This window comes from Astatotilapia calliptera, chromosome 5, assembly GCF_964374335.1.
Source record: "Astatotilapia calliptera chromosome 5, fAstCal68.1, whole genome shotgun sequence".
Lineage (NCBI taxonomy): Eukaryota > Metazoa > Chordata > Actinopteri > Cichliformes > Cichlidae > Astatotilapia > Astatotilapia calliptera.
The window spans coordinates 37,767,469-37,794,544 of record NC_137426.1 but is presented as its reverse complement, the minus strand read 5'-3'; the positions used below and the strand labels follow the sequence as shown (position 1 = coordinate 37,794,544).

General features: G+C 42.7%; 1 protein-coding gene across 3 annotated transcripts in view; it reads right to left on the bottom strand.

Moving 5' to 3' along the window:
• Nucleotides 1-27,076, bottom strand: part of LOC113023063 (calcium-dependent secretion activator 1) — a 359,245-nt gene that overhangs the window by 35,500 nt on the left and 296,669 nt on the right. For all 3 annotated transcript variants that reach the window (XM_080301445.1, XM_080301446.1, XM_026169137.2), the window contains exons 24-25: nucleotides 17,705-17,737; nucleotides 3,130-3,237 (exon numbers count right to left, since the gene is read on the bottom strand). In XM_080301445.1, the coding sequence (XP_080157571.1) occupies nucleotides 3,130-3,237; nucleotides 17,705-17,737 (141 nt within the window). The remainder of the gene's footprint in view (nucleotides 1-3,129; nucleotides 3,238-17,704; nucleotides 17,738-27,076) is intronic.

Sequence of the window (27,076 nt, the reverse complement as noted above, 5' to 3'; positions counted from 1 at the left end):
CTTTTATCCTTTTTTTTTATTCAAACGACAATTTATTTGAAGTATCTTCGAATTTTTGAAGGCGATGCATGTTTGTTTTTATATTATATTTTTCACTGTACATTCTTGTAAATACATGTTACTTCTTTCTCTTTGTGTTTTATAAAAAACTTTGACTTGGAAAGCAGCCGTATGTCTCTTTTACTCACCAAATGAATGTTTTTCCCTTTTTCCTGGTGTTATTATCTCATACAGTAAAACTATGAACACTGAGAAAACCTGTTTTTTCTTTATTGACTAATATATATAACACCTGACTACTATATTTAGAGAGTTTAAGAATATGTGTAAATATATGTTTTATTAGAAGCAGATATCGCAGTATCGCAATACATTTAAACTCAACAGAAATTTGTAGTTGCCCAGATGGAAATCTTTTCTATTGTGGTCTAATGGAACAAAGACTGAACTATTTGGTCACAGTGACTGGAAGTGTATGTTTAATAAGAAAGGAAGCCAGGCCATTAAATTAAACTCTGCCAAGAAAAGTAATCAAATATGACACCTAAAGTGCTATGAAACTTTTTGGGATAGTTTTCAAATCATCAAACAAATTGTGACACTAAACAAAGAAGTTTATTAAGGGGAAAAGCTCTTCAAATCTAACTGTGATTAGCCACATTTTTCAGAAAGCTTCAAACACGAGTGAAACATCCCAGCAGTTAAATAAGTTGAGAGCAAAAGAAGAATTGACAGCTGTGAAAAACTATTTAGAGCACATTAACAATGGGGAAATACAGAAAAAAATCCAGACCTCACACAGTGATGCAAATGACCCATCAGTTAATCCATGTCCTGTTTCTCATTAGATTTGGTCTCATTGGAAGGACGGCTGTCCAGAAGCCAATCTTAAGGAACAGAATCATCAGAAAAGGCTGAAGCATGCCAGACTACACAAGAACTGGACTTGAAATCAGCAACAAGTCTGAAGGGGTTAACAATTCAATTCAATTTTATATATATAGCGCCAAATCACAACAACAGTCCCTATAAAGGTGCTTTATATTGTAAGGTAAATACCCCAAAAGAATACAGAATTACTCCAGCAATCAGATGACCCTCTATGAACAAGCACTTTGGCGATAGTGGGAAGGAAAAACTCCCTTTTAACAGGAAGAAACCTTACAAAGCTCATTGACCAGTTTGGGTGAGGGGAGGGAGACAGGACAAAGTTGTCTCTTTCTCTATGTTAGCCCTGGGACAGCCTGGTGACCTGTCTAATATTATGGCCTGTTTATGGTAGTTGGGATAGGCTTGAGCTCCTCAGCAACCTTGAATTGAATAAGTGGAAGAGAATGGATGGATAGCAGCAACTTCATTTTTCAGAATAACAATGACCCCAATCAAAATATCAATGCAGTGAAAGCATACCTGGATAGAAAAACACATAATGGAACATTATCTGTCATAGATTCACCTCCTAAGAGCTTGGACCAAATCATTACTGAAGCCGTGTGTGATCATCTTGATGACAAACAAACATAACAGAGGGCAGCCAACATCTAAGAGCAACTTTGAAATGTCCTTCACGAAGCATGAAGAACCTTTCTTGAGGAGTAGTTACAGAAATTACAAGTGGGCTTGGACAGAGTTCAGATGGTGTTGAAGAGTAAACTTGGTCATACCAAAGATCGACTTTCAAACAGAATACAAACTCTGCCTTTACAGTGTTTTATAAACTGTATTTCCACGTATGTTTGAACATTTCAGTAAATCACTGTACCTATATTTCATTTTTCTATCAAAATACAAATAGAGGTTAGATGGCTCAAGACTCTTGAACACTACTGTAAATTTTTAAGGTTTGTCTTAATGCACTTTAATTTAACTGTAATGCATGAAAGTTAACCAGAGGTTTTTAAACTAGTACTGTCCGCTGCCAGTGCTACCCCTCGGCTTGCCATAGAAACACCTATGGCATCAATTCAAAAATCTACTTCCCCTCATTCTCAAATTAGCGCATTCACAAGATTTTCAGAAAACTTTGGCTCTCATGAATCTCATTGACCTTTGACCTTACGGTTGAGGTCAATGAGACCTTCCGAGATTTTTAATAGATGCACTGAGGTATCAATTTCAAACTCCTACATTGCCTCATCCCTGAGTTATCACATTCACAAACCTGGGTGTCAATGTCAATGTCTTGCATTTGGCTTCTCTCCTCTCCTGTGAGGCAGTAATTGAAATATACGTCAATGCACTCTAAGCTATGGAGTAGAGTGTTGACTATGGGAATTTGTATCACCTGTTAACAAAAGCCCTGAGCTCTGTGTACTATTCAGAGTTTACAAAACATTAGTAACTGCCAGTTTTGCTTGTTTGCTTATTTTTTTTTTGTCTTTTTATTAAAAAAAAACCTGTGTACTGTTTTAATAAGACACTGTGACCTTTCCACTTTCTTACAGTCTCTGAATGTCCCTCTGCGCATTGCTGAGTTTGTGAGCTTCATATTGAAATATCAGCTGCTGTATGTTTTCCTCCCAACATCTGGACATTTTGGGTTCCAGCAGCATTCCTGTTCTATCCTTGGCCTCCAAATCTCTATAATAACTCTGTGTACTTCTTGCGAAGAGGCCTTAGTCATGTCAGGCTTTGTGCCTGTTACATGATCTTTACATGGCACTTTTTGTAAATATATCAACTCACTCATTGTGTATATCACATGCAGAAAGAGCGAACTTTTTTTTGTACACTTTTGTGCAGGCCTTGGATCCTCCTGGAGTTATCTGCTTGCAGTTGTTAGCATTTGTTCTTGTCCAGCAGTAACAAATAACAAACAGCCAATCTCGTTGCCTACGTTTGTTATTTGGAATCTCTGTTACACTGAATGTAAGAACTGCAGTAGCTTAAAGTGCTGTGTGTTTGGTTTGTTTAACTCACCTCCAACTATACATTAATTTTAAAAAAAACCCTTTAAAAAAAAACAAGCAAACCTTAATACTTGCGAACATTTACTGTTCTCTTTTCACTTGCAATGATGTGAAACTAAATATTTACCTGACAGCTGCACATTAAGCGCAAATGAAGTAAATGAAACTTTGGTGTTACTCTTTGATTTGGAGAAAAGAGGCAATGCTGTAGCTTACTTACATCAAATATTCGCTCTACATACACCTCCTCATTGACCTTCTCCCGCAGCATGTCCTGGGAATGACGGACAAATGTCACATAACTGTCAGCTACATCCATCCCTGGCTTCTGTAAATAACCCGGAAAAAGGAGAAAAAGACATCAAATAAAAATTGTCTTTGCTTAGAAAAACAGTAAAAATGACAAAGTGTATTTTGGAAGGTACATGATTTACTCCTCATGGTGACACTTTATAATGACTATACACTTAAAAGCTTTAGTAAAGCATTAATGAATAGTTAACTCGCTGGTATGTAATTTATAAACATGGATAATTAATGGCGTAATACGCTCATACATGTTTAATAATAGCATTTTTATGAAATTTTATGTCATCTACAAAAAAGTTATTAAACAGCTGTTCATAGTTCACGGTATCATTTAGCAACTGATGAAAGAAGAACTTAGATGAAAATGTATGCATATATGAAACTAGTTGGTTGAGTGTGTACTTATTTTATTAGCTGTTAGCTTTAGTACTTTGTGTGATCTCAAATTAATTGAGGTCACACAACAAGGTTTGCCTTACAAAGCATTCACAAATGAAAGTGAAAGGTCAGCCGGATCTCAAGTCTCAGTTATCTTCACAACAGAGAAAGGAAACAGACAAAGCTCATAGTGATACAGAAAATACAAATATTTATTGCATGATGCAAAAATACCTCACTTAAAAGCAGAATATCGAAATGGATGTTGGACCGTAATGTGAGTGCGTTTAGGTGTGTTTAAGATAGAAAGAGAAACAATATTATCTTAACCTCTTAAGCCCCAGGGGGGTTTCTGAGCTTCCTGCTCGAAAATGTAATGCCCAAATTTTATTGATTATTTCTCTGCAATTACAAACTCTGTCCTTACAATCTTGGTATCAAAATAAAGCTAACACTTGGGAAATTTCATCAGAGGTGTAAATATTGAAGCAGATATTACTGTGTCAAAGTTACTGAGACTGGAACACAGAAAAAGTAAGTAGATTTTATCCTCGCCTAATTCTTTTTATTTTTTTTTTTATTTTAGCAGATAACCCTTTTAAAAATATGCCTCAGATCACATTTGGTTCCAGAAATTCAGTAACCAACATATAAACATCATCTGTGCAAAGATTTATGTTTCTAAAGTGAAACAGTGAAAAATTACAGCCCTGTCAATACATGAATATCCAGACGTACAAAAATGTCCAATTTTGGCACACAATTGGACACCATGCCAGTTGATTTTTTTAGGTATTAAAGAGCAGATTAATAATACATTTTATTAACAGGCCTAAAAATGCTTTTTTTAAAAATAGATTTTTGAAGAATTAACCACACATTTACATTGTAATGGCCCTTTTCTGCAGTGCGCATGAAGCGTTTAATTGGTCTCTGGCCCTTTAAACTCCGAGGGCCTGTAACTTTGTCTTTTGGTCAATTTGCATGATTGACACCTCTTTTTAATCGTTTGAGCCAATAGATTCATAGTAATGATGTCACGTTCACGTCACTTCAACCAATCAGACGTTGTAATGCCAAAACCCACGTTTTTACCAAATTTACTGCATGTGGCATCTGTCCAGTCACGTAGGTGGGTCTAAAATGGAGGTTGTTGACGGAAAACAGCTCTGATGTGGCTAGGTAGGCATGGTAACTACTGGTAATCACGTGGCTACCGGCTACCGGCAAAAATAATGGAGGAACTCGGGACGGTAAGCCAATTTCTGTCCTAGCGCATTTGCGCTGCTGTTTGTTTTTGTGGTCTTCTTTTGCAGCTCATTCAGTGAATTTTGGTCTGATCGTGGTGAAACTTGGTGTGTGGAGTCAGTGATAGCCCTGGAAGCTAACCAGCCTATCTTTAGCCGGTTACATGAAGTCTGAAGAATTTCTGGTTGGGTTTTGTTTGTTTAGCGGACTTCTGTGCATTTACATAACTGCTCGTTTAATCACAGCTTGTTTTCGGTGTGTTTGGTAGTTGTAGAAATGGTTTATATGACATTTTAGCTGAGATTCTGAGGTTTCTGTGGATTCCGCACATGTCTATATTTATTAAATATAATAAATACTAATAAAAAGCATGTAAACATAAGTTTAACTAATATGTGGATAAATGGTATAGAGGCAGGACTTTGTCCTTTAGAGTGTGTTTGTTAGATCCACTGAGCAACCACTCATTGGCTGGTCTGACCTTCCCCCAACCTGTGTGCGCTGCTTGGACACCTGTGTGTGCCTTCGTGTACCAGTCAGATACGCCAGAGACAGAGACGGTGAAAGATCCATTACCCGTGCGGTGAAGAAGCTAACTGGAAAGTAAAAGTCCTTCTTCGCTGAAAATAATGAGAGTGATAGTGTGTTCCGAAGGCCGTGAGCCAACGTGAGCACTGTGAAGCCCCGTGTAGCATTTGTTGCTTTACATGGTCAGGTTTTTTTTCTTTGCTTACTTCGATTGGATTGGTTTTGAGGACCTGAGAAGAATCGAGGATCCCTTTTCCAGTACTGGATGGCGAGCCCAGCCCAAAGAGCCGGATGAACTGGTAGATTGTAACCCGACTGGTTACAAACACACTGAGTGACTACTGAACATTGAGAGACTGCAACTGACTTTTAAAAAAGGACACAAAAGACAATATATCCTTGGGTCGACTATTTGTGGGGTGTCACGGCCTGGGGGATCAGCAAGGGGCTGATAATTATGCTCCTATCTCTCGGTCTCTCTTTCTCTCTCTTTGTTTCTCTCTCTCTCTCCTGTTTTGCTGGGGTGGAACTCATGGTGGGTTCACGCTCTCGGCCCACGCCTCCCTGCATTGGAAACACCTGGACCTCATCAAGACCAGCTGGTTCTTAAGAGGTAAGAGGTCTGCTGTTCAGCGGTGGATCGTTGTTAAACTCTTGTCAGGTTTCTCGTGCCTGCGTGCTAGATATTAACGTGTGTATCTTTGTACCTAGATTTCCCGGACCCATCCCTGTGTTTCCTCGAGCGGTGTGTGGAAGGAGCAACTGGTCACTAGTAGAGAGAGAGGTCGGAGTGGAGCGTGTGTGTGATTCCCCTTTTCCCCGGATCCCTGGAGCCCTGCCCCCTCACGTCTTGTACAGTATATACCACTACCCCAGCCTGTAAATACACTCGGTGAAGAAACTGTAAATAAACTTTTATTGTTAACTTGCAAATCAGGAGTCCTGCGTGTGGATCCCCAATGGCAACCTGCGACATGGGGTTTATTTTATTCAATTTTGTTTCCACGAAGCGCACTCTACTTTTGTTAAATGTGCACAACCTGCTAAAAGTTGATAACTGTTAATAAATGCAATTTTGTTTGTTTTTTTACACCTACTGTGTAGAAGTCCTCTGTTGTCAGACACCCTTGGCTCCTACGAATCTAGAACCTCTCCGATCTGGCCCATATTTCCCCTCTGTCCTCATACTGCGGTTAAAGGTAACTATACTGCCTGTACTACATGCAAAAAAGGCTAGAAGTAGCACTAACAGGTCTTACATGCCCACTAGTATTGCACCACCAGTGCTACATAGGGGCGATCGTGGCTCAAGAGTTGGGAGTTCGCCTTGTAATCGGAAGGTTGCCGGTTCGAGCTCCGGCTTGGACAGTCCTGGTCGTTGTGTCCTTGGGCAAGACACTTCACCCGTTGCCTACTGGTGGTGGTCAGAGGGCCCGGTGGTGCCAGTGTCCGGCAGCCTCGCCTCTGTCAGTGCACCCCAGGGTGGCTGTGGCTACAATGTAGCTTGCCATCACCAGTGTGTGAATGTGTGTGTGAATGGGTGGATGACTGGATATGTAAAGCGCTTTGGGATCCTTAGGGACTAGTAAAGCGCTATATAAATACAGGCCATTTACATAGAATAAAAAGTGGCGAGCCAGCCAGGAGCCTAGAGTGTTGTGTGACAACATTGGAATCCTTTTTGCCCTTTGATCAGACAACTCGCATACTGTGAAAATGGATTTTGACAACAAGTATGCCATTAAAGTACCAAATGCCATAATTTTTAGCGGTGTTGCAGATAGAGAGATAGACAAAGAGGTATCTGAGTTTCTAGAGCAACATGGTACTATTCGTAGAGTACTCGCTGTCGATGATGACTCTTCTGCATTCCACAAAAGTCAGATTGTAGAGTTTGAGTCCAGTGCAGCTGTTGAAATATTAGCACCTAAGCTGCCTTACCTCTTACAGTCCACTGAGAATCCAAATGTCAGTTACCGCATTCGAGCCTTAACTGACGTCTATACCAAGACCGTAGGGGGCAGTGTTACTGAAGCTTATATTAGCAACCTGAAAGGTTTAGCCAAGTTAACTGGGAAGGATTTCGAGGAAGTGTTGCGGGAGGCCATGTCCACAATAGGGAAGACCATTAAAGCTGCTGAGACAGCTGAAATAAACCCTGAAAATGACACTGCTGATCAGACTTGCCCTGTGGTAGGATCCACACAACTTGGAATCTCACCTTCAGTTTTAACTGAACTGGCTCACCCTCCTGAACTCATTCAGGGCACATTCCAACGCCCCATAAGACCAAACTTGACACCTCAAATATTGAGTCCAACTGACCTCGGCCCACCAGAGGTTCAGAAAATAGTAGTCGAGCATGTTGTCAAGAGTGTTGAAAAGGCATCACATGCTCACTCTATATTAAGACTCAGAGCTTTATCTGGCAAGATGCCCAGAACTTACAGTGAAGCTGACTATGAAACATGGCGTTCTCATGTTCTAAGGGTTGGCTCCCGACAGCCCTAAACAAAAAAGCACAACAAACCCGAGCACCAGACCAGGGCGGGCAGAGGGGGTCCAGGAAGGAGGGTCCAAAACAAAAAAAACAAGGAGCACAAGAGTCCGGATTAAACCAAAAACAGGACAACACAAAACAAGACTAGTCATGAGGCCACAGTAAAGTCTGGGGGTCGACCCGGAGGCCGACAACACAAGAGCCAAGACAGATCAGGGGGCCGAGCGTGCACACGGCAACGGCGGTGACGGGCAAACAGCTCCAGGGGCAGAGCGTGCACACGGCAACGGTGGCGACGGGCAAACAATTCTGGAGGCCGACCACTTGGAAGGCAGTGGCGGCCACTGAGCAGGTCTGGAGGTCGGCCGCGATGCCGGCCGCGACGGGCAAACAGTTCTGGAGGCCGACCACTTGGAAGGCAGTGGCGGCCACTGAGCAGGTCCGGAGGTCGGCCGCGATGGCGGCGGCGACAAACCCTTTCCGGAGGCCGTCCCCGAAGGCCATGACGCCACCTTAGAGGCCGGCAGAGGCGAGGCGGAACGGGTCGAGCTGGCTCTGACGGTGGCGTGGCAACCGCAGGACCAGGCGAGGCAGGACCAGGCGTGGATGAAGACACGGAGGCAGGACCAGGCGTGGATGAAGACACGGAGGCAGGACCAGGCGTGGATGAAGTCACGGAGGCTGGACCAGGCGTGGATGAAGACAGCGGGACGGCTGCGGAACCTGACGGCAGCGGGACGGCCGCGGAACCTGACGGCAGCGACGCTGCAGGCGGTAGGGCTGCTCAATTAATCGAATTTTAATCACGATTACGATCTGGGCTTTCAACGATCATTAAAAATGACTGAGCCGATTATTAGCCCCTCCCTCATTTATCCGCGACACCTTAAAGGCCAGTCCGTGAAAATATTGTCGGGCATAAAATATTGTCCGTGGCGCAAAAAAGGGTGGAGACCGCTGATTAAGAGGACCCGAGGGAAGCTCAGAAAGCTAAGCAGAAGTTATTTGAAGAGGAGAGTGACTGCTGTTGGTTGAAAAGAGAGGTAAAAAAACTTCAGTGGTGTTGCACACTATTTTATATTATTTTTTAAAGTCATTATTCAATACGTTGTTATTGTTAACCCTTTAAAGACGGTCAGAGCTGCACACTCCATTTTGTGTAACTATTTTTAAATCCCTGTAGAACCTGAACCGCGTAAGCTAGCGCAATAATTTGTTTTGCATATGAAACTGGAGGAGTTGTACTTACATCTTATGCCATCAGCTTGTCCTCAGTCACGGTTTCCTTCCACATAAAGCTTTGCAAAAATTGCATAAAAAGCGCTTGCAGGAACAAAAACATAATATTCCAGAAACACGCATTGCCGATCCGATCAGCTGTTTATAATACTTCCCACAGTGAAACAGAAGTCAGCGCGAACTATCGCATGACCGCCATTTCCTGGCCGAAACCGGAAGTGACGTCATTTTCGCGGAAATGTAGTTTTTTATTTGTAGGCCTTAAAAACCTATACTGGTCATGTTTGACTTTTCTGAATAGTTTCTGGGATGCTTAGAACTCGAATTGCACTGCTGGAAATAGTTTATTTTGATGCACCTGCTGTTTTCTTTGCAAATTTGCATCATAGGATTGTTTTTTTGTTTTTCCTGCAGTATAAAAAAATTGGTGTATCTCCAAAATAAAACTATGAAGACACTCAAAATAAATTTCCTGTTGTTGTAAACTATTTTTTGCAACTTTTTTGTATTTAAAGTTTTGAGGGATAAACCTCTTAAATTTCTCCAAGTAGAAATATATGTAAAAAAACAAAAACGATTTTCAATTTTTTTGTAGTTTATTGCACTTTTTTGCAATTAATGTAGTTACTATGGACTTAATGCATACATATTATTAAAATATGGGCTATAACAGTTGTATAGCAACTTGAAATGCTCCCACAAATGGCACTACAACATGTAAAAAAATTATATAAGCTCTGGTGGACTTGGTTCTATAGTAGGTCTTAAAGGGTTAAATAAATATCGTCAAATAATCGTGATCTCAATTTCAGTGAAAATAATCGTGATTATCATTTTTGCCATAATCGAGCAGCCCTAGCAGGCGGTGATGCGAATGGTGATGATGTAGAAGTCGGGGGGGATGATTCAGCAGATGACGGCTGAACAGACTTCCCCGGACCGTCAGCAGATGTGAGGATGTGCTGGGCAGGCTCCTCGGACCCTCCAGCAGACGTGACTGGAAGCTGGACGGGCGGCTCGGGCCCTCCAGCAGACGTGGCAGGAGGCTGGACGGGCGGCTCGGGCCCCCAGCAGACGAAACTTGAGGCTTGCTGGGTTCTCCCGAACCCCCAGCAGACGAAACTCGAGGCTGGCTGGGTTCTCCCAAACCCCCCAGCAGACGAAACTCGAGGCTGGCTGGGTTCTCCCAAACCCCCAGCTGACGAAACATGAGGCTGGCTGGGTTCTCACGAACCCCCAGCAGACGAAACCTTAGGCTGGACTGGCTCCTCAGGCCCTCCAGCTGGAGCAGAAGCAGGACCAGAGGCAATAGGGACCCCTGACTGAGGGTGAAGATGAGTGACTGACTTAGCAGATGACAAAGCTAAGGATTCCTCCACTTACTGCGCTACTGACTGGGCTATGGACTGTAACAATGTTTGGAGAAGGTCTGATTGTGGTAGAGCCTGAGCTATGGGTAGCCGGGGTGAAGACTGAACTACGGGTGACTGAATTTGAGATGAAAGCGGTGGAGTAGGTGACAGGGCTACAGGTGGATGCTGAGCAGGGGACACTGGACACTGAGCTACATGCGGTTGCTGAGCAGGAAACACTTGACACTGAGCTACAGGCGGCTGCTGAGCAGCAAACACTGGACACTGAGCTAAAGGTGGCTGCTGATCAGCTAACTGAGCTGAAGGTGGCTTGGAGAAATTCTGCTGTGGCTGCTCCTGCTGTGGTGTGAAAATGACAACTGCTCCAGTCCGTACCACAGGAGAGAATGGAAGTGTGGTTGGATGATGATGGTGAGGGCTGCATTTCTTCTTTAACGGTGGATCGAACGACTTGGCAATGAACCTTGGCAAAACATACTGCTGACGTCGAGAGCACCAAGTGGCGAGGGCCTCCAGGAGAGCAGCTGAATCCTCCTTCCCATGCCAAACAGTTCAAAACAAAAACTGGCTCTCAGAGCTGTTACTATCGTTTTTAATCCGTTAATGTCCAGAAAGGTTATGGCGAAGGTAGGGGATGACAAGAAGTTGTCTAGAAACACTACCTCTAGAAGCCTCTTGTAGTTATCCACAGCGTGAATTATGCGCCAGCAATAATCCCACAGCTGTGCGAGGTACTTTCCCTCTGAGGCAAAAGGTGAGTCCGCTGGATCCATCTTATGGTCGCGTCGTTCTGTCAGGGCTCTGTGTGCGGGCAGGCGGAGAGGAGGATCCAAGCGCAGGACTCGAACACAGAATTATAAATCAGAACCTCAGCTTTTATTGCTGACATGAAAACCAAACGTCAAGTGACATGAATACAGAAACCAAAGAAACAGTGACCATGAAGTGACCATGGAATATGGACAACCGAAACACACAGGCATAATCTGAGGGTACGACGTGACACTGAGCACAGGAAAACACAGGGCTAATATACACAGGGTGGTAATCAGCGAATGGGCAACAGGAGGGAGACACAGCTGGGAGAGATCAGGGTTAACGAGACGGGGGGAACAGAGCTGCACACACTAACATAAGACAAAGACTTTCACAATAAAACAGGAAACATGAATTACTAAACAAGCATGCAGACTTTACATTGAGAGACAGACAGAGAATGACACATGGAACCTGAACTAAACTAAACGTGAGATATAACTGAGAACAAATCCTTAAGCACGAATAAACAGAAACAAGAAATAATCATCATCATCACTATGAGAATAAGAAAACAATCCATGAAGCAGAATTAAACCGAAATATAATAAACTCAAAATACTGGGTCCAACGGACCCAGAACCGTGACACCAATGCCACCTCCAAGGCTTACCTCCTCTCTGATCTGGACATTGGGTCAGTTGGAGGCGCAGTTGAAAGATTGCAGCGGTCCCAGATCAGATGTACACACTGGGACTCTTTCCCATGTTGCTGTCTGTGTTTATTGTGCTATGGTGTGTTGATATCTGTGCATTCCTGTATTATCCTTTTATGTTACACATTTCAATGTTTTTTTTCCTCGCTACCTGGCCTGACCTGTCTCCCCAATGTGATGTTTGTGTATTGTATGTACGGTCGGCAAGGTCTGTCATCTCGTTTGTGGGCAAAAGACCTGCAACTGACAAATAAAGGCCATTTCATCTCATCATCTCATCACCTGGCCTGTGCCCCGTGATGTTAAACAGCTCCGCTCATTCTTAGGCTTTTCAGAGTACTACAGGCGGTTCATTAAGAACTATTCGAGCATTTTTAAGCCCCTCACTAACATAACATCAGGCTACCCTCCTTTGCGCAAAAGCACAAAGCCTAAAGCTAAGTCTGTCCAGTACCATGACCCCAAGACACCTTTCGGTGAGCGATGGACTCCCTCTTGTGATCTTGCTTTCAAAACCGTCATTGAAAAGTTCAGTACTGCACCTGCATTGGGTTTTGCTGACCTTAAACTGCTATATACGCTCCATACTGACACCAGCACTACAGGGCTTGGTGCCGCACTCTATTAAGAGCAAAATGGCCAGACCAGGGTAATAGCTTATGGAAGCGGTGGGTTGTCTAGGAGTGAATCTTGTTATTCTGCCCATAAGTTTTTATGGGCAGAGTTTTTAGCCTTGAAATGGGCAGTGACGGAAAAGTTTGCTACAGTGCTACACTTGTCTAACTAAAGCTAGCTGACTACAAACAAAAGGAAAACTGAACTTGAGGAACAAAGTAAAGAATTTCCAAACTCTTAAACATTTCAGAGACATTACCATGCACTGCTTTATTAACAGAGAGGAATACTAATACTATTAATATGAGGAATAATCTGTGGTGTTCATGCTTGATTTTTAAGCATATTCACTGATGATTTGTGATAACAATATTGATGTTTTATTTTGAATGAAGGTGCTTCATATTCCACTTAAAGTACGCTGTGACTCCGGATGCTCAGTGTGTCTCTCCCATCCTACAAACTCACACTGGTCCTCAGTATTTTGTTAACCTTAAGGGTGTGCATCTTGTTGTGAATCTGTTCTATATCATGTTGTGCTTTGTTTCCTTTTTCTGTTAGATAGCTGAGGATTGTTTGGTCCTGCTGACCTTTCAGTTTGATTTGTTGAAGCTTTGTGAGGTATAGCTTGTCTCTCATTTTAAATGTGGTTAAACAAAATAGTTAGTCAGCTATTAGTAACTGACTGAATTTAACATGAAGTACAATATGAAATAAGCATTTATAAAAACCTTTATGAACACACAAAAGTAGTTCATTTTGTAATCTTTATGTGTATCAATGTTCATCTGAATACTTGCCTACTATTGTTCTGATACCTATTTCCTATACCACAAACCATTAACCTTTGCTTCTAAAAAACGTGTTTGGTGCAATAATACTATTAAGAAATTGTAACTTCATCATTTATAAATGATGAATGAACTATTAACTGAGACCTTACTATTGTATACTAAAGTGTTAACCTCTTTATTTCCCAAGTGGTCACCACAATCGATGCATTGGCAATGGCCAATTGGCCTGGCAATATTGCAAAAGCCAATAAAGCTGGCCAGAGGATCACATTGGTTTCAATATATAACATTCAAGCTGTAACACTAGCATACCAGAACCAGGAGCTACCTTGCTTTTTACATTATGGTATGGGACGTCACACTATTCACAATGAAAGGGCCAAAGTTTTTAAAGTGAGGGGCTCACATGCACAACATCCAGGTGCTGGGATAGCTTTCAACACAAGCAAAAGCCGCGTGACATTTGTCTCAGCTGCAAAGGTTTTGTAAATAGATGCTAGATTTGGAATTGATTTCAAGTGTTGAGCCTGGATTTGGCAGCTGGGAGTTTTAGGACCCTGTTACCCTGTTTCACAAATCTAAGTGTAATATTACTTAGCTTAACCTAAATGCAGGTATAACTATTGTTGATGAAAGAAATTGTTCTTACTTTGATATAACTTTGGTAAATAAGTGGTAATAACTTATCTCCCTATCATTCCCTTCTTGTTTTCACCATAATATCCGACTATCACATTATTGATGAGCTCTGATAGAAAGTGCTACCAAATATTCTCTAGTGCCCACAGCAGAGCAAAGTTTTCATCAGTGTATTTTAGTAAATATTAAGCTACTCCACTAGGTTCCTCCGGGAAATTCAGTTCAACCCACCAGTCTCACTGTCTGTGTGGGTTGTGATTTTTTGCAGTCTGCTGATCAGTCTGCTGATGTGCTTAAGCACAGTAGTATTAGCAGTAGTATATTAGTTGTCATACCTGCTTAGCAGCAGCATTTTCACACTGCCACCATAAACATATTGGCTTAGTGATGATCACAGTATGTTGATTTACTGTCTCAGCTGTCAGCAGTTGCAGAACCATTAAAATCAGATAAGAAACCGTATTTATTGATGATGAGATCTAACATGATAAATTGTCTCATAATCAAGTGGAAGCCAGCTCTACTACATTCGAGCCGAGATGGTTCACAAATCGTTGAGGGTTATTTTGGAAAGGAGGAACATTCGGTCATTACAGGGTTGCACACCAAGCTCTTGTGACGGAGTTGAGATTGACTGAAACTAGTCTCTGCAGTCTGGGCATGTGCAACGTGAATGGGGAACTGTCACTTGGACAACAGCCTGTTAGGAGGCCCGCCACTCTGATATGTGAAATATCAAAAAAACAACTAAAAACACATCTTTTTAGAATTGCATTTTGTTAACTTTTGTCTGTTTTTGTTTTATACCTTGTGAAGCACTTTGTGATCTTTTATCTAGAAATGTGCTATATAAATAAAAATTTACTTACTTACTTACTTATATTGGGAGGACATTGCAGTTGTTGGCACCTTAGCTGTCTTTCTAAGAACAACATATTTTCCCATTTTCATATTTCACAAAATAACACTCTTTTAACCTTTTGTGCTTGAATTTCATTCATCAGGACTCCAAAAAGTCATCCAAACAACTCATTGCCATCTCTCACTAAATGTTGATAACACATCTGCAGTAATGCCTACAATGTGTGAATGAGTCTTTTTTTTTTGCCATTTTTAACCAGCATAACTCAAATGTTGTACGATGAGAACACAATTAGCATGCTGGTCCAGAAACTGTGACCCTTGCCAGCGTACACAGTGGCTCTTCAGATTTACTGACAAGGCATTAATTTGATATTTGGCATTTTTCAAGGGCCAAAGTGTTGGCAGCTTATCTAGAACTGACGCGCAACACAGACACATGCAAACACCACCGCCGCCAACCTGACAGCAGAATGGGCATGTGTTGTACAACAAGGACTCACAATGTATGCGGCACAGAGATGGATGCATGAGGCACGGATGGCTGTCAGTGTCTGGCCACATACATATGAATGGACATTTGGGGAAGGAAACGTGGGGACATTCAATGTGGAAATACAACACCCAGGACCATCTGGATCATGATGGTAGATGTGAAAGTATGGTCAAATATTTGTAGATGAACAAGAACACACAAACAAACATTCTCACATCACCAGGGAAGCAAAATGCTCCATTTAAATTCATCAAAAATAGCAGACATTATTTTCATAAGTAAGATCTAGCACAATATGTTATGATATTGCTATGGTTAAGACAATATCAAATATAAAGCATTATATATATATATATATATATATATATATATATATATTTAAATATATATATATATATACATATATATATATATATATATATATATATATATAGCCAGGGATGGGTATCGTTTAGGTTTTATCCAATACCAGTACCAAACCGGTACTTTTGAAACGGTTGCAGTGCTTGAATGGTGCTCGAACCGGTGCTTAAAGACTGAAGAACACAAACTTTGTCCAAAAACCTCTCATTTTTAGCTGTTTTCCACTTTTTCTTTTGTCATTTTAGCCTTTTTGGCCAGGGTGAAGGGAGTATCTGCCATCAAACAAGAGGACAGCCGCATGTAGCTATGATGATGTTTGCTAGTTCACCTTACATGCATTAATGTAATAACTTGGTTAGCCTACTCAACGTAAATTACACACGAACAACATTAAGCTACTCACGCAGAGAAGAACGGCTGCTGCTGCATCCTCATCATTTCTGCTACACTGGCAGGGCTAGGGGCCGGGACTCTCCTCTTTGGGTTCTTGGGGGATGTTGTTAACTCCGGGTCCGATAACAGGCAACCCACCCGCAGTAGATGTGCTCGGTGTGAGGTCTCGCAGCAAGCTATCAAATACGGTGCATTTCTCGGCTTTTAACAAAATGCTATACGTCGCCAGGTGTTTCATCAGATTCGATGTGCTACTTCCTTTGCACAGTATCACAGTATCACCTTAAAGCACTTGTTGCAGGCTGCTGAGTTTGCATCTTTTGCTGTGAAGTACAGCCAGACTTTGACCGCTTCACCTTGGGCATTTTTAATCTGTAGCTCTGCTCTAAAAGAACGTACGTACCTGGGCCCGCCTACTATGCTTGCAAAGGTAAAATGATTTGCTAGAATCCAAAGTGTATGATATCTTAGGAAAAAAAAAAGCACCAAAATAAAGCACCGAAATGTGCGCTGCTTTTTGGTCTGGTTACTACCGTTTATATCAGAAAATCATGGCACCGGATACCGGTACCCATCCCTATATATAGCATTATAAAAAATTAATATAACAGCGATTTAAGTCAGATTTGATTTAATCACCATTGAATGACAGAATACACCATTTAAGTATGCTGCAGAACCACACACACACACACACGCTCTACACTGGATCCCTTCAACACCTCCAATCAGCAGTGGAATTAGGGTTGCCAACCGTCCCTTGAAAAACAGAATCGTTCCGTATTTAGAAACAAAAGTATTGAGCTGAAAAGGGTATGCACTTTGTCAAATGGTTAAAAAAATAATTACACACACAAATACAAGAGCTACACTTCCCACACTGGGAAGGGTGAAGACAATTGGGTCGCCCAGTCCTGGCCAATTAGGCGTCCCTTTTTTTTTCTTCAGGGAGTTGGCAACCCTAACTGGAATGGTTGGATGGATGAATAGACAGATGGATGGAATTTCAGCAAATGGAAATCCCGACACTCACTGTATACATCATATAAAACAGCAAATGTCATTTTAAAGTCAAAGGCAGAAATTTTCTTTGTGAGAACTTTGTGAGAGGGTGATGACTCATCGTGTGTAAGCTGAGGCTTCGGGGGAGATGTGACCAGTAAACAAATTATCTCTGAATGTCACGTCATATTATTTATCGAATATGAACTATTAGGTTTTCTATGTCATTTTTAAAATATCAAAATATTTACACATGTCATCATGTAACTCCCATATGAAGTGGATTTTCAAATTCTTTTCATGAAATGGAATCAGGAATCAGGGATGGAATTATATGTTGAGTGATACAATACAAAGGAGTCTTAACAGCACTCACATGCATGTGAGTCATGCAAACACAACAGGGACTGGGATTAATGATGACATTTTGAGGCCAAACAGTCACCAAAACTTTCAGAATTTAGATTTAGTACTTCTTAGTGCTCCAAAATATATCTGATGAGCAAATCAAAACTCGATAAAGGCACAATGACCCATATTGTACACACATACATTACAACAGCGGAGATGTAAAATGAATACTTACAGGCACGTCCACATACTTCGAAGCAGCTTTTACCTTGACAAAGATAGAAAAACACTGAGTACAGCAGCTGAACAAAAGTTGTCCAGGTGAGACATAGCATCTTATATCTTCTCACCTTCTGAACTAGAAACACTGATTTGTGGCGATATTAGCTGCACAAATGCACTCATTGTTATTGCATTCATAATTTAACAGTTTAGCTTTTGTAGTGTTGTGGAAATTTAGGGGCGCTAGTGCCAGAGAAGCTCACCAAAAAATCTACCGTAGTTTCACGACCATAAGGCGCACTTAAAAGTCTTAGATTTTCTTCAAAAAGTGCGGCGCGCCCTATAGCGCAGTGCGCCCTGTGTGTTGTAAGGAGGACGTAGTAGAGAACACCATGAGAACGCTAAAGGGTGAAGTGTGGGCGTTGATCGTATATACCGGACAATCGCACATACCTGTATAAAAGGACAGGTATGTGCATTATGTGGAACATTGTTGTTTTAACAACCCTGAAAATGGCAAAGAGACACGCTTATGAAGCACAGTTTAAACTGAAGGCCATCAGCTATGCGGAGGAACATGGAAATCGAGCAGCGGCGAGAGAATTTAAGATTAACGAATCGATGGTTCGCAAATGGAGGAAGCTAGAAAACAAGCTCCGGCAGGTCAAGAAAACGCAGCTGAGTTTCCGCGGACATAAGGCGAGGTGGCCCGAGTTGGAGGAAAGACTCAAGCGGTGGATCATCGAGCAAAGAACGAGCGGGAGAAGCGTTTCGACGGTCACCATTCGGCTAAAAGCAGTTTCACTAGCTGAAGAGATGAACATTGAACATTTCCAAGGAGTTCCGTCTTGGTGCTTTCGTTTTATGAAACGGTGCCATTTTTCCATCCAGACCGGGACTATGGTAGCGCAGCAACTTCCAGCGGATTATAAGGAAAAGCTGGCCATCTTCCGCTCCTACTGCAGCAAACACATCGGCGACAAAAACATCCAGCCCAGCCACATCACAAACATGGACGAGGTCCCGCTCACTTTTGACATCCCGGTGAGTCACACTGTGGAGAAGAAGGGGACCAGCACGGTAGCGATACGCACAACGAGGTATGAAAAGTCGTCTTTTACTGTTGTGCTTGGCTGCCATGCTAATGGACAGAAACTGCCGCCTATGGTGATTTTTAAGCGAAAGACTTTGCCTAAAGAGAAGTTTCCAGCAGGAATCATCATTAAGGCAAATGAAAAGGGCTGGATGGATGAGGAAATGATGAAAGAGTGGCTGAGGGAGGTGTATGTAAGGAGACCAGGTGGTTTTTTCCACACATCACCATCGCTCTTAATCTGTGACTCCATGCGTGCCCATCTCACAGCCGATGTGAAAAAACTAGTGAAACAAATGAACTGTGAGCTTGCTGTCATTCCGGGAGGCCTGACAAAGGAACTCCAGCCGCTGGACATCGGTGTGAACCGCCCGTTCAAAGTAAGGCTGCGAGCGGCCTGGGAGCGATGGATGACCGGTGGAGACCACAGTTTCACCAAGAGTGGAAGGCAGCGCCGGGCGAGTTACGCCACAATTTGCCAATGGATTGTAGATGCTTGGGCTAACATGTCTGCTGGCACTGTTGTTCGAGCTTTCGCAAAAGCCGGCATCATTTCCGAGGAGCCGCACGGCACGGAAAGTGACTCTGACGGTGAAGAAAGTGAACTTGGCATGTTTGATGGAGATTTAGCGCAGCTGTTCAATTCAGACACAGAGGATGAGGACTTCGATGGGTTTGATGATAAAAATGTGAGTACCAAACTTTGTTTTGCTCCTGCTTTATTTTTAAATATGCACACTTGTATGCTTGTGTGTTGTTGATGATGACGATTACCGGTAATAGAAATGGGAGTAAGGTACCGAACTCAGGTTTGCTCCCGCTTTATTTTTAAATACGCATACGGTACTTGTATGCGCCCTATGGTCCAGTGCGCCTTATGTGTGTGTTAAATACAGTAATGGCACACATAACTGAGACTGCGCCTTTTAGTACAGTGCGTCTTATGGTCGTGAAAATACGGTAATGATATTACAGTTAGCATAAATGATTAACATAAAAACTATAACAATTTCAATGAACTAGTGAGCATAGAAATACACATATCAAAACAGATGATTATAATATGATGCTATGAGAATTTATATAGTTGCACACCATTGTAATTTACAAATGCATACAATGTGGGGAGTTTTATAAAATATTTGTATACGCACACTCAGTGCCAATGCAGTGTTTATGAAAATGGTCCACTTGTGTATGAGGAGATACATACATACATAGAGTATCAGTATAGTGAGATAAATGGATGCTTTTTCATTAAATCAAATTTAAACCCCTTAATTTACCAGAACAAAAGGTAGCTTTAGAATTAATAACAAATTTCCTACATAGGTGCGCTTTCACTGAGGAAATGAAGATGTCTGTTAAAATTGTTCATTACATTCAAAAGTTCAGTTACAGTAGAAAAGCGTCACACTATGATTTACACACTGCCATTTACAGACCAAGTAAATTATTAGTGAAGTATTCTTATTCTGATGCATCTTTATTAAGCTATGTCTCTGAGTGTGTTAACTGAGTGTAGCCAAGTACAGGATAGGGTAGGGGAAATTAAAGTAAGATGGAGAGAATGGGCCAATAGCTAGATTCGTAGGAGGGATAAAGTGAGTTGCGTGGAGAAGAATGACTGGAGCCACAGGTAAAGTTGCTATGAATTGTATTAAACTATTTAGCAACAATTTAACAGCATTTCATGAACAGGAATGAAATCATAAAATAAAATACAGTGACAGCAATAATAATAACAATCAGAATCCTATCTGAGCTCAGATATGTCAGTCTTGCCGGCTTAATAGTCAGTGTTCAGTCAAGTCAAATCCAATAGGTTGTGATTGGTGCGATTTCGTCCTACCGCACTGTTGCAATTGTTCGTGAGAGAAGAGCAACCTGCCCTTCTGGGCCAACTCGGAATGGCTGTGGTTCGGTTCAAAGGGAAAGGCTCGCCATCTTCCTCGTCAGGAAGAGATCCAGGTCTCACGATCCCATAAAAAAAAACCTAGCCAGCACACTTCTAATGTTCAACTCTCAGAGAGGATCTTGTCCACTTCATCCGCTCCCATGCAGATCGCGATGGTTTCAAGGTCCGAAATGTTCACAATAAATCAGGTCCGTTTCTCCAAGGTCCATGCAGATCTCCGGTATGGATATTTGCTCAATTTATCAAGTTAATAGTTATTTTCCAGCGAAAAGCTTGGCGGTGAAAATCAGCGATGGTCTCGTGCACCTCCGTCTCTCTCTGTGTCTGAGCACGTGACGGTACAGAGCAGGGGAAGGCGGGGCTTGTTCCTTCCTAACCAGTACCCCTACTGGTTAGGAAGGAACAAGCCCCGCCTTCCCCTGCTCTGTACCGTCACGTGCTAAATATACTCTTTGGGTTTTATTCTTATATTTATAGTATTTATCTTTTATTATTGATTCATTTTTGATCAACTCAGTGATTAACAGAGTAATGATAAATCCCAATTAACAATAACATGTTGTAGTGCATTACTGAGTCGTGTAAACTCACTGGGTTACATCCTCCCCCCTTGAATCTCATGCACGTCCCCGTGCATGGCTCTGGTGGAATAGGCAACATCATTAGCAAGGGAGTCGATGAAAGCTTTGTTCAATCCTTGAAAGAGTGATTTAACCACTGTTACTAGTGGGTTACCTAGCTGAGGATAAGTGAGTCTTTGGGATGGTTGGCGAATTCTTTCAGATCTTCTGATCTGTGTTTCTGTTTGCAAGGTTTCAGGTTCATCATCATTTTCAACTTGTCTTTCAGGTGAAAGTTGATGAGTTGAGTTCTCTGACAACGGTGAATCTGACAGACTGGTCGACAAAACATTTTTGTCTTTTCGAGTGTCTGTTTCAGACTCACTTGGTGTGTTGTTTTGTAGGCTTGTGTCACTTTCACTTGGTGGTAAGTTTGCTTCACTTTCACGTTCTGTCTGAGGTAGGTCTGTTTCACTGTCCATTTGAGGTAAGTTGGTGTCAGTTGAACTTCCAATTTCGCCTTCAGGTAAGTATGTTTCAGTTTCATGCTCAGGTAAGTCTGTCATGTCCGGTAATGTGTTAGGTTGTTCGTTATCATTTACAGGATATTTGTTTTGTTTGAATCCTTGTGTTGGCGGTATGGTACATACTTGGTAAAAATGTCTGTCTTTCACTTGTGGAGGTTCAGGGTAATAAAACTCATCTTCCTCTTCTCAAATGTTTGGTCGGAGTCAACTTCCGAAGCTGAACTTTGTCTTGTGCGTGGTCTGTTAGTTTTTGTGACTCACTCGGGTTTATGCTCTGTTGGTGAGAGAAATCCACAGGGAAGTAACAGATCTCTGTGGAGCGTTCTGTTGGGTCCATCTCCGTTTTCCGGTTTTACAGTATATACTGGTAAGTTTTCCATCTGTTTGGTAACAATATACACCGTTTGCTCCCATTTGTCCGCTAATTTGTGCTTCTCTCTCAGGCGGAGATTTCGAACCAAGACTTGGTCTCCCACATGTAGTGTGGATTCACGGATGATTTTGTCAAACTGTTTCTTGTTTTTGTCAGCTATTTTCTGGGAGTTTTTGATGGCTATTTCGTAGCTCTGTTCGAGGTAGCTTTTCAACTGCTTGACGTATTGAGAGTGAGTCAGCTGTGGCTTGTTTGGCTGTGGCAGGCCAAAGGCAATATCAATGGGCAAGCGAGGCTGTCTACCAAACATTAACTCATAAGGAGAATAGCCTGTCACATCACTTTTTGTACAGTTATAAGCGTGAGTAAGTGGTTTTACGAAGTCACGCCAGTGATGTTTCTGGGTGTCTTTCAAGGTACCAAGCATACTGAGTAACATGTAATTGTATCGCTCAACAGGGTTGCCACGAGGATGATAAGGACTTGTTCGGACTTTGCGGATACCGAGCAGAGAGCACAGTTCTTTGATTGTACGCGATTCAAAGTCTCTCCCTTGATCGCTATGAAGTCGCTCTGGAAAGCCTTAATGAACTAGGAAGTTCTCCCATAAGTTCTTTGCAACGGTGGTGGCTTTCTGGTCTTTGGTTGGAATGGACACAGCATACTTTGTAAAATGATCCGTGATCACTAGGACATCTTTAGTATTTTTACTGTCGGGTTCTATTGAGAGGAAGTCCATGCAGACTAGCTCCATGGGCCTGGAAGTTTTAATGTTTACCAGAGGAGCAGCCTTATCTGGCAGGGCTTTTCTACGGACACATCTCTCGCAAGCTTTCACTTTCTTTTTGACATCAATTGCCATTTTTGGCCAGTAGAGACGTGACCGAATGAGTTCCAGTGTGCGTTCGACCCCTAAATGCCCCATGCTGTCATGAAGATTAAGCATAACTGTAGGGCGTAAGGAATCACGAAGGACTTACTGCAACAATGGCCCCAACTGGCGTTTCCGGTACAGTAAGTCATTTTGGAGGTCAAGACGTTTCCACTCCCTTAAAAATAAGACTCAGACTTAGTAGTGGCTGGTGGACGTGAGTCAGCTGCCAGCAGCTTGATGACTTTACTAGGAGATTGTTATCATTGCCTTCTTCTTGAAACATGTCTGGAATGGCAACTGCAGACATGGCAAGTGACTGGACTAGAGCACAAGAGGGTTCAGTCTGATCCATGGCCATATGTCTTTGACAGGCTGCCATCACGGTATCGGATTGAAGTTGGAGCTCGACATCTTTGACTGAGGACAAGAGATGGGATCTGAACTTGTCAATGCATTGACATTCCTCAATAAAAACTGGATCGTCTTCAGGTTTGTCATGTGGTTTCCTAGATAGTCCATCTGCATCAAGATTTTGTCTCCCAGCTCTGTACTTAATGTCAAAGTTATAGGTGGACAATGCAGCAAACCAACGATAACTCGTGGCATCAAGCTTTGCTGTGGTCAGAAGGTAAGTCAATCAATCAATCAATCAATCAATCAATCAATCAATCAATCAAAGCTTTATTCGTCACATGCAGGTTGCCCTGCAGTGAAATGGGACCCCCCCGACCTTACACATATAGCACAAACATTACATGGGGATACAGGTCGGAGATTGGTAGAATCAGAGAAAAAAACATTGAAATGTACACTACAATGGGGAAAGTAAAAGAGGAAAAAAAGAGACCCCTACTCATGCTGTGCTTCCATGGTAGGACAGCATGAGAACAGGAAACAAAAAAACTCCTCTGCACCAAAAAGCACATAAATGTCCACAGCACAACATTGTGAAGATATGACAAGCCACAGGGGTGGGTGGGGGGTGAGGAGTAATCCGAAGCGAACACAGCAGCCGCCCTGCACAGCGCTATCATTCCAGCGCGGCACACAGACCCGCTGTGTTCCCTCGCAGTAAACAAGCATCGAAGGCGTTGGAAAGGGAGGGGGGATGAGTGAGTGCCTATCAGTGTAAGTGTATGTGTGTGCGTGTCCATAGTTCAGCTGAAACAGTGTCCTTCGGCCTATCAGGCTAAGTAAACAGTCCTCCAGCCAATCCAGGTGTTCTTGCATGGGATGGGAAGAATAGCCGTAACACAGTCGTTATCAGGGAGTGATTGTTCGGCTCCAGCCTTGGGCCTGCAGCTGGCGCCGTGATGGGGATCCGCAATGTTCATGTTGATTTTGTTAATTTCCATGCGAGCAGCCCAGGAGAATTTTCAGGCTGCTCTTTAACACTCCGACGCTGGTCTCTCAATCTCCCGTTGGAGAGTCGCGAGCCTCCCCATGATGGTATCAAACTTCTGTTCCATGGTGTTATCATTCTTTTGACTCTGAGACCTCACAACTGCAGTGATCCGTTCCGCGATGTCTTCCAACTGTCGCTCAAGGGTCTCATTTTGAGCAGGCCTCTCTCTGATGTATCCCCCCATACGCTCAATGGTGTTGTTTTGAGCCTTCACAGCAGCTGCAAGCGTCTCCAAGGTGTTGACCATATTACGTTCGTTGTGAGAGGTTGCGCCTCATTCCATTTCGATTCCAGCGGGCAGCCTTGGGGGGGTTTGAACAGCCGGTTCCGCTCTCTTATTTCTCCGATAAACCAGGGCTAAGCCAACTCCGATCAGCATGAACCCTGTTATCACGGTTCCGAATAGATAGATATCTTCAGCATCCTCGATCGACAGTCCCCCTAGGCACATGATCCTCCAGTTCTGCCACCCGTCCATCGTGTATCCGGCAGGGAAAGTCCCTCCAGGGCACTCAGGCTCTCCCGAGCCCAGATTTCTCGTTGAGAAAAGGGTGTCAATAGCATTCAGAGACCAGTTGATCAAATCTATAATTCTCTTTTAGGTTTTAGAGAACGACAGTGGGAGGCTATTCCAGGGAAAGTAATGCACACAAGACAAGACAAGGACATAGAGGCTAAGCAGGGAAGATAAGGGTGAGGAGGAGAGGAGAAAAGTGCGACCGCCTTCGCTGAGAGCTGAAGCAAGAAAAAAAAATGGGTTATTGTCGGTGATGACTGTGAATGTGTTCCCATATAAATAGTCATGAAACTTGTCAGTTATGGCCCACTTTAAAGCTATAAATTCTAACTTGTGGGCGGGGTATCTAGCTTCACTACGGGATAGACCACGACTTGCATAGGCTATAACGTGTGGTTCCATTCTGCACTTGATAAAGAGCTGCCCCAAGTCCGGTTGTACTGGCATCTGTGTGTACCAGGTAAGGTAGCTTTGCATCAGCATACCCAAGGACTGGTGAGGTGGTGAGTTTTTCAATAATAGTCTGAAACGATTTCTGGCACTTTGGTCCCCAACGATTACCAAAGGGTTCTTTGGGGTTAAGATACTTTGGATCACTGGGTGGGTTTTTACAATGCTTTCGTCTCGGAGGATAGCCAGCTGTGAGGGAGGTGAGGGGCTTGACAATTTTTGAGTAATCTTTGACAAATCTCCGGTAAAAACCGGTAAAACCAAGAAACGATTGGAGTTCTTTTAAGGTTTGGGGTCTCGGCCAAGTCTTGAGTGCTTCAGTTTTTTCGTGGTCAGTCTTTACGCCGTCTCTATATACAATGTGGCCTAGATAATGGACTGCTGTTTGGAAGAAAACGACATTTGTCGGGCGAGAGTTTCAGCCCGTACTCTCTGAGTCGCTCAAGAACATGAATGAGTCGGGTCTCATGATCTTCAAGGGAACTGGGAAAGACTATCAAATCATCCAAAAAGACTAACACTTCTTTCAGATTGATGTCTTTCATACACTTTTCCATAAGCCTTTGGAAAGTGCTTGGGGCATTTGTTATTCCCTGGGGCATACGATTGAATTCGTAGAAGCCGAAGGGGCACACTTAAGGTCCATCACAGAGAACCACTGAGATCCTGCAAGAGCAGAAAATGACTCCTCTAAGTTTGGCAAGGCATAGGCACCGCGGATGGTCTGCAAGTTAAGCTTCCTAAAATCAATGCATAACCGCACATCACCATTCTTTTTGCGGACCACCACTATCGGTGATGAGAATGGAGATTCAGATTCTCTGATTATGCCTGCATCTAAGAGGGCTTGTAAGTGCTTTTTAACTGCCTCGTAATCATGGGGATGAATCGGGCGAGATCTCTGTTTGAAGGGGGTTTCGTCTTTTAAGTTGATGTGATGTTTTACATGTGTGGCATGCCCAAAGTCCAGATCATTGTGTGAGAAAACATCAGAGAAGGTGTTTAGCTTTTCAGCTATCTTCTCTTTCCACTCTTCAGATAGTGGTGATTCACCAAAGTCGAAACTGAGAGGGGGTCTTGAGGTTGAAGTCTGCTGCTGAGAGTTACACGTTGCAGACACCTTTTGGTCACCTTTCTCAGGCTCAGGACATGGCATGACACAGTCAGGGGCAACTAACTCAGCAATTACACAGGTAGTGGGCAATGTAATGTCATGGTTAGTCTCGTTTCTCAGCAACACAGGAACTTTATAAGGTCCGTGCTTTGGCAGAGATATAAGGCAACAATCTACAAACACACCACCAGGTAGGGAGCCGGTAGTGGGCTGTTCAATAAGTGCACACTGTTCAGGCTTAGCGTGGCTAGCATGCATAAAACCTTCCACTAGTAGCTTTTGATTTGCAGGAAGGACTTCTTGGGTTCTACTTTGAAGTTTTACCAAGCCGATCTTGCCACTGTCAGTTTGTCTTTTTCTGGATGCTATTGTATTTAGCACTTGTTGGTATCCATAAGGGAGTACCTTAAAGTCAGGTAAGGTGCTCTCACAAAGATGCTCATATAAGGGGTCAAGTGTATTTGTGCCAATTAGTAGAGGTGTGTCTGAGTTTAAGCGAATGTCAGGGACAACTAAGGCAAGAGTAGATAGTTCAAACTCTGACTGATCGAGAT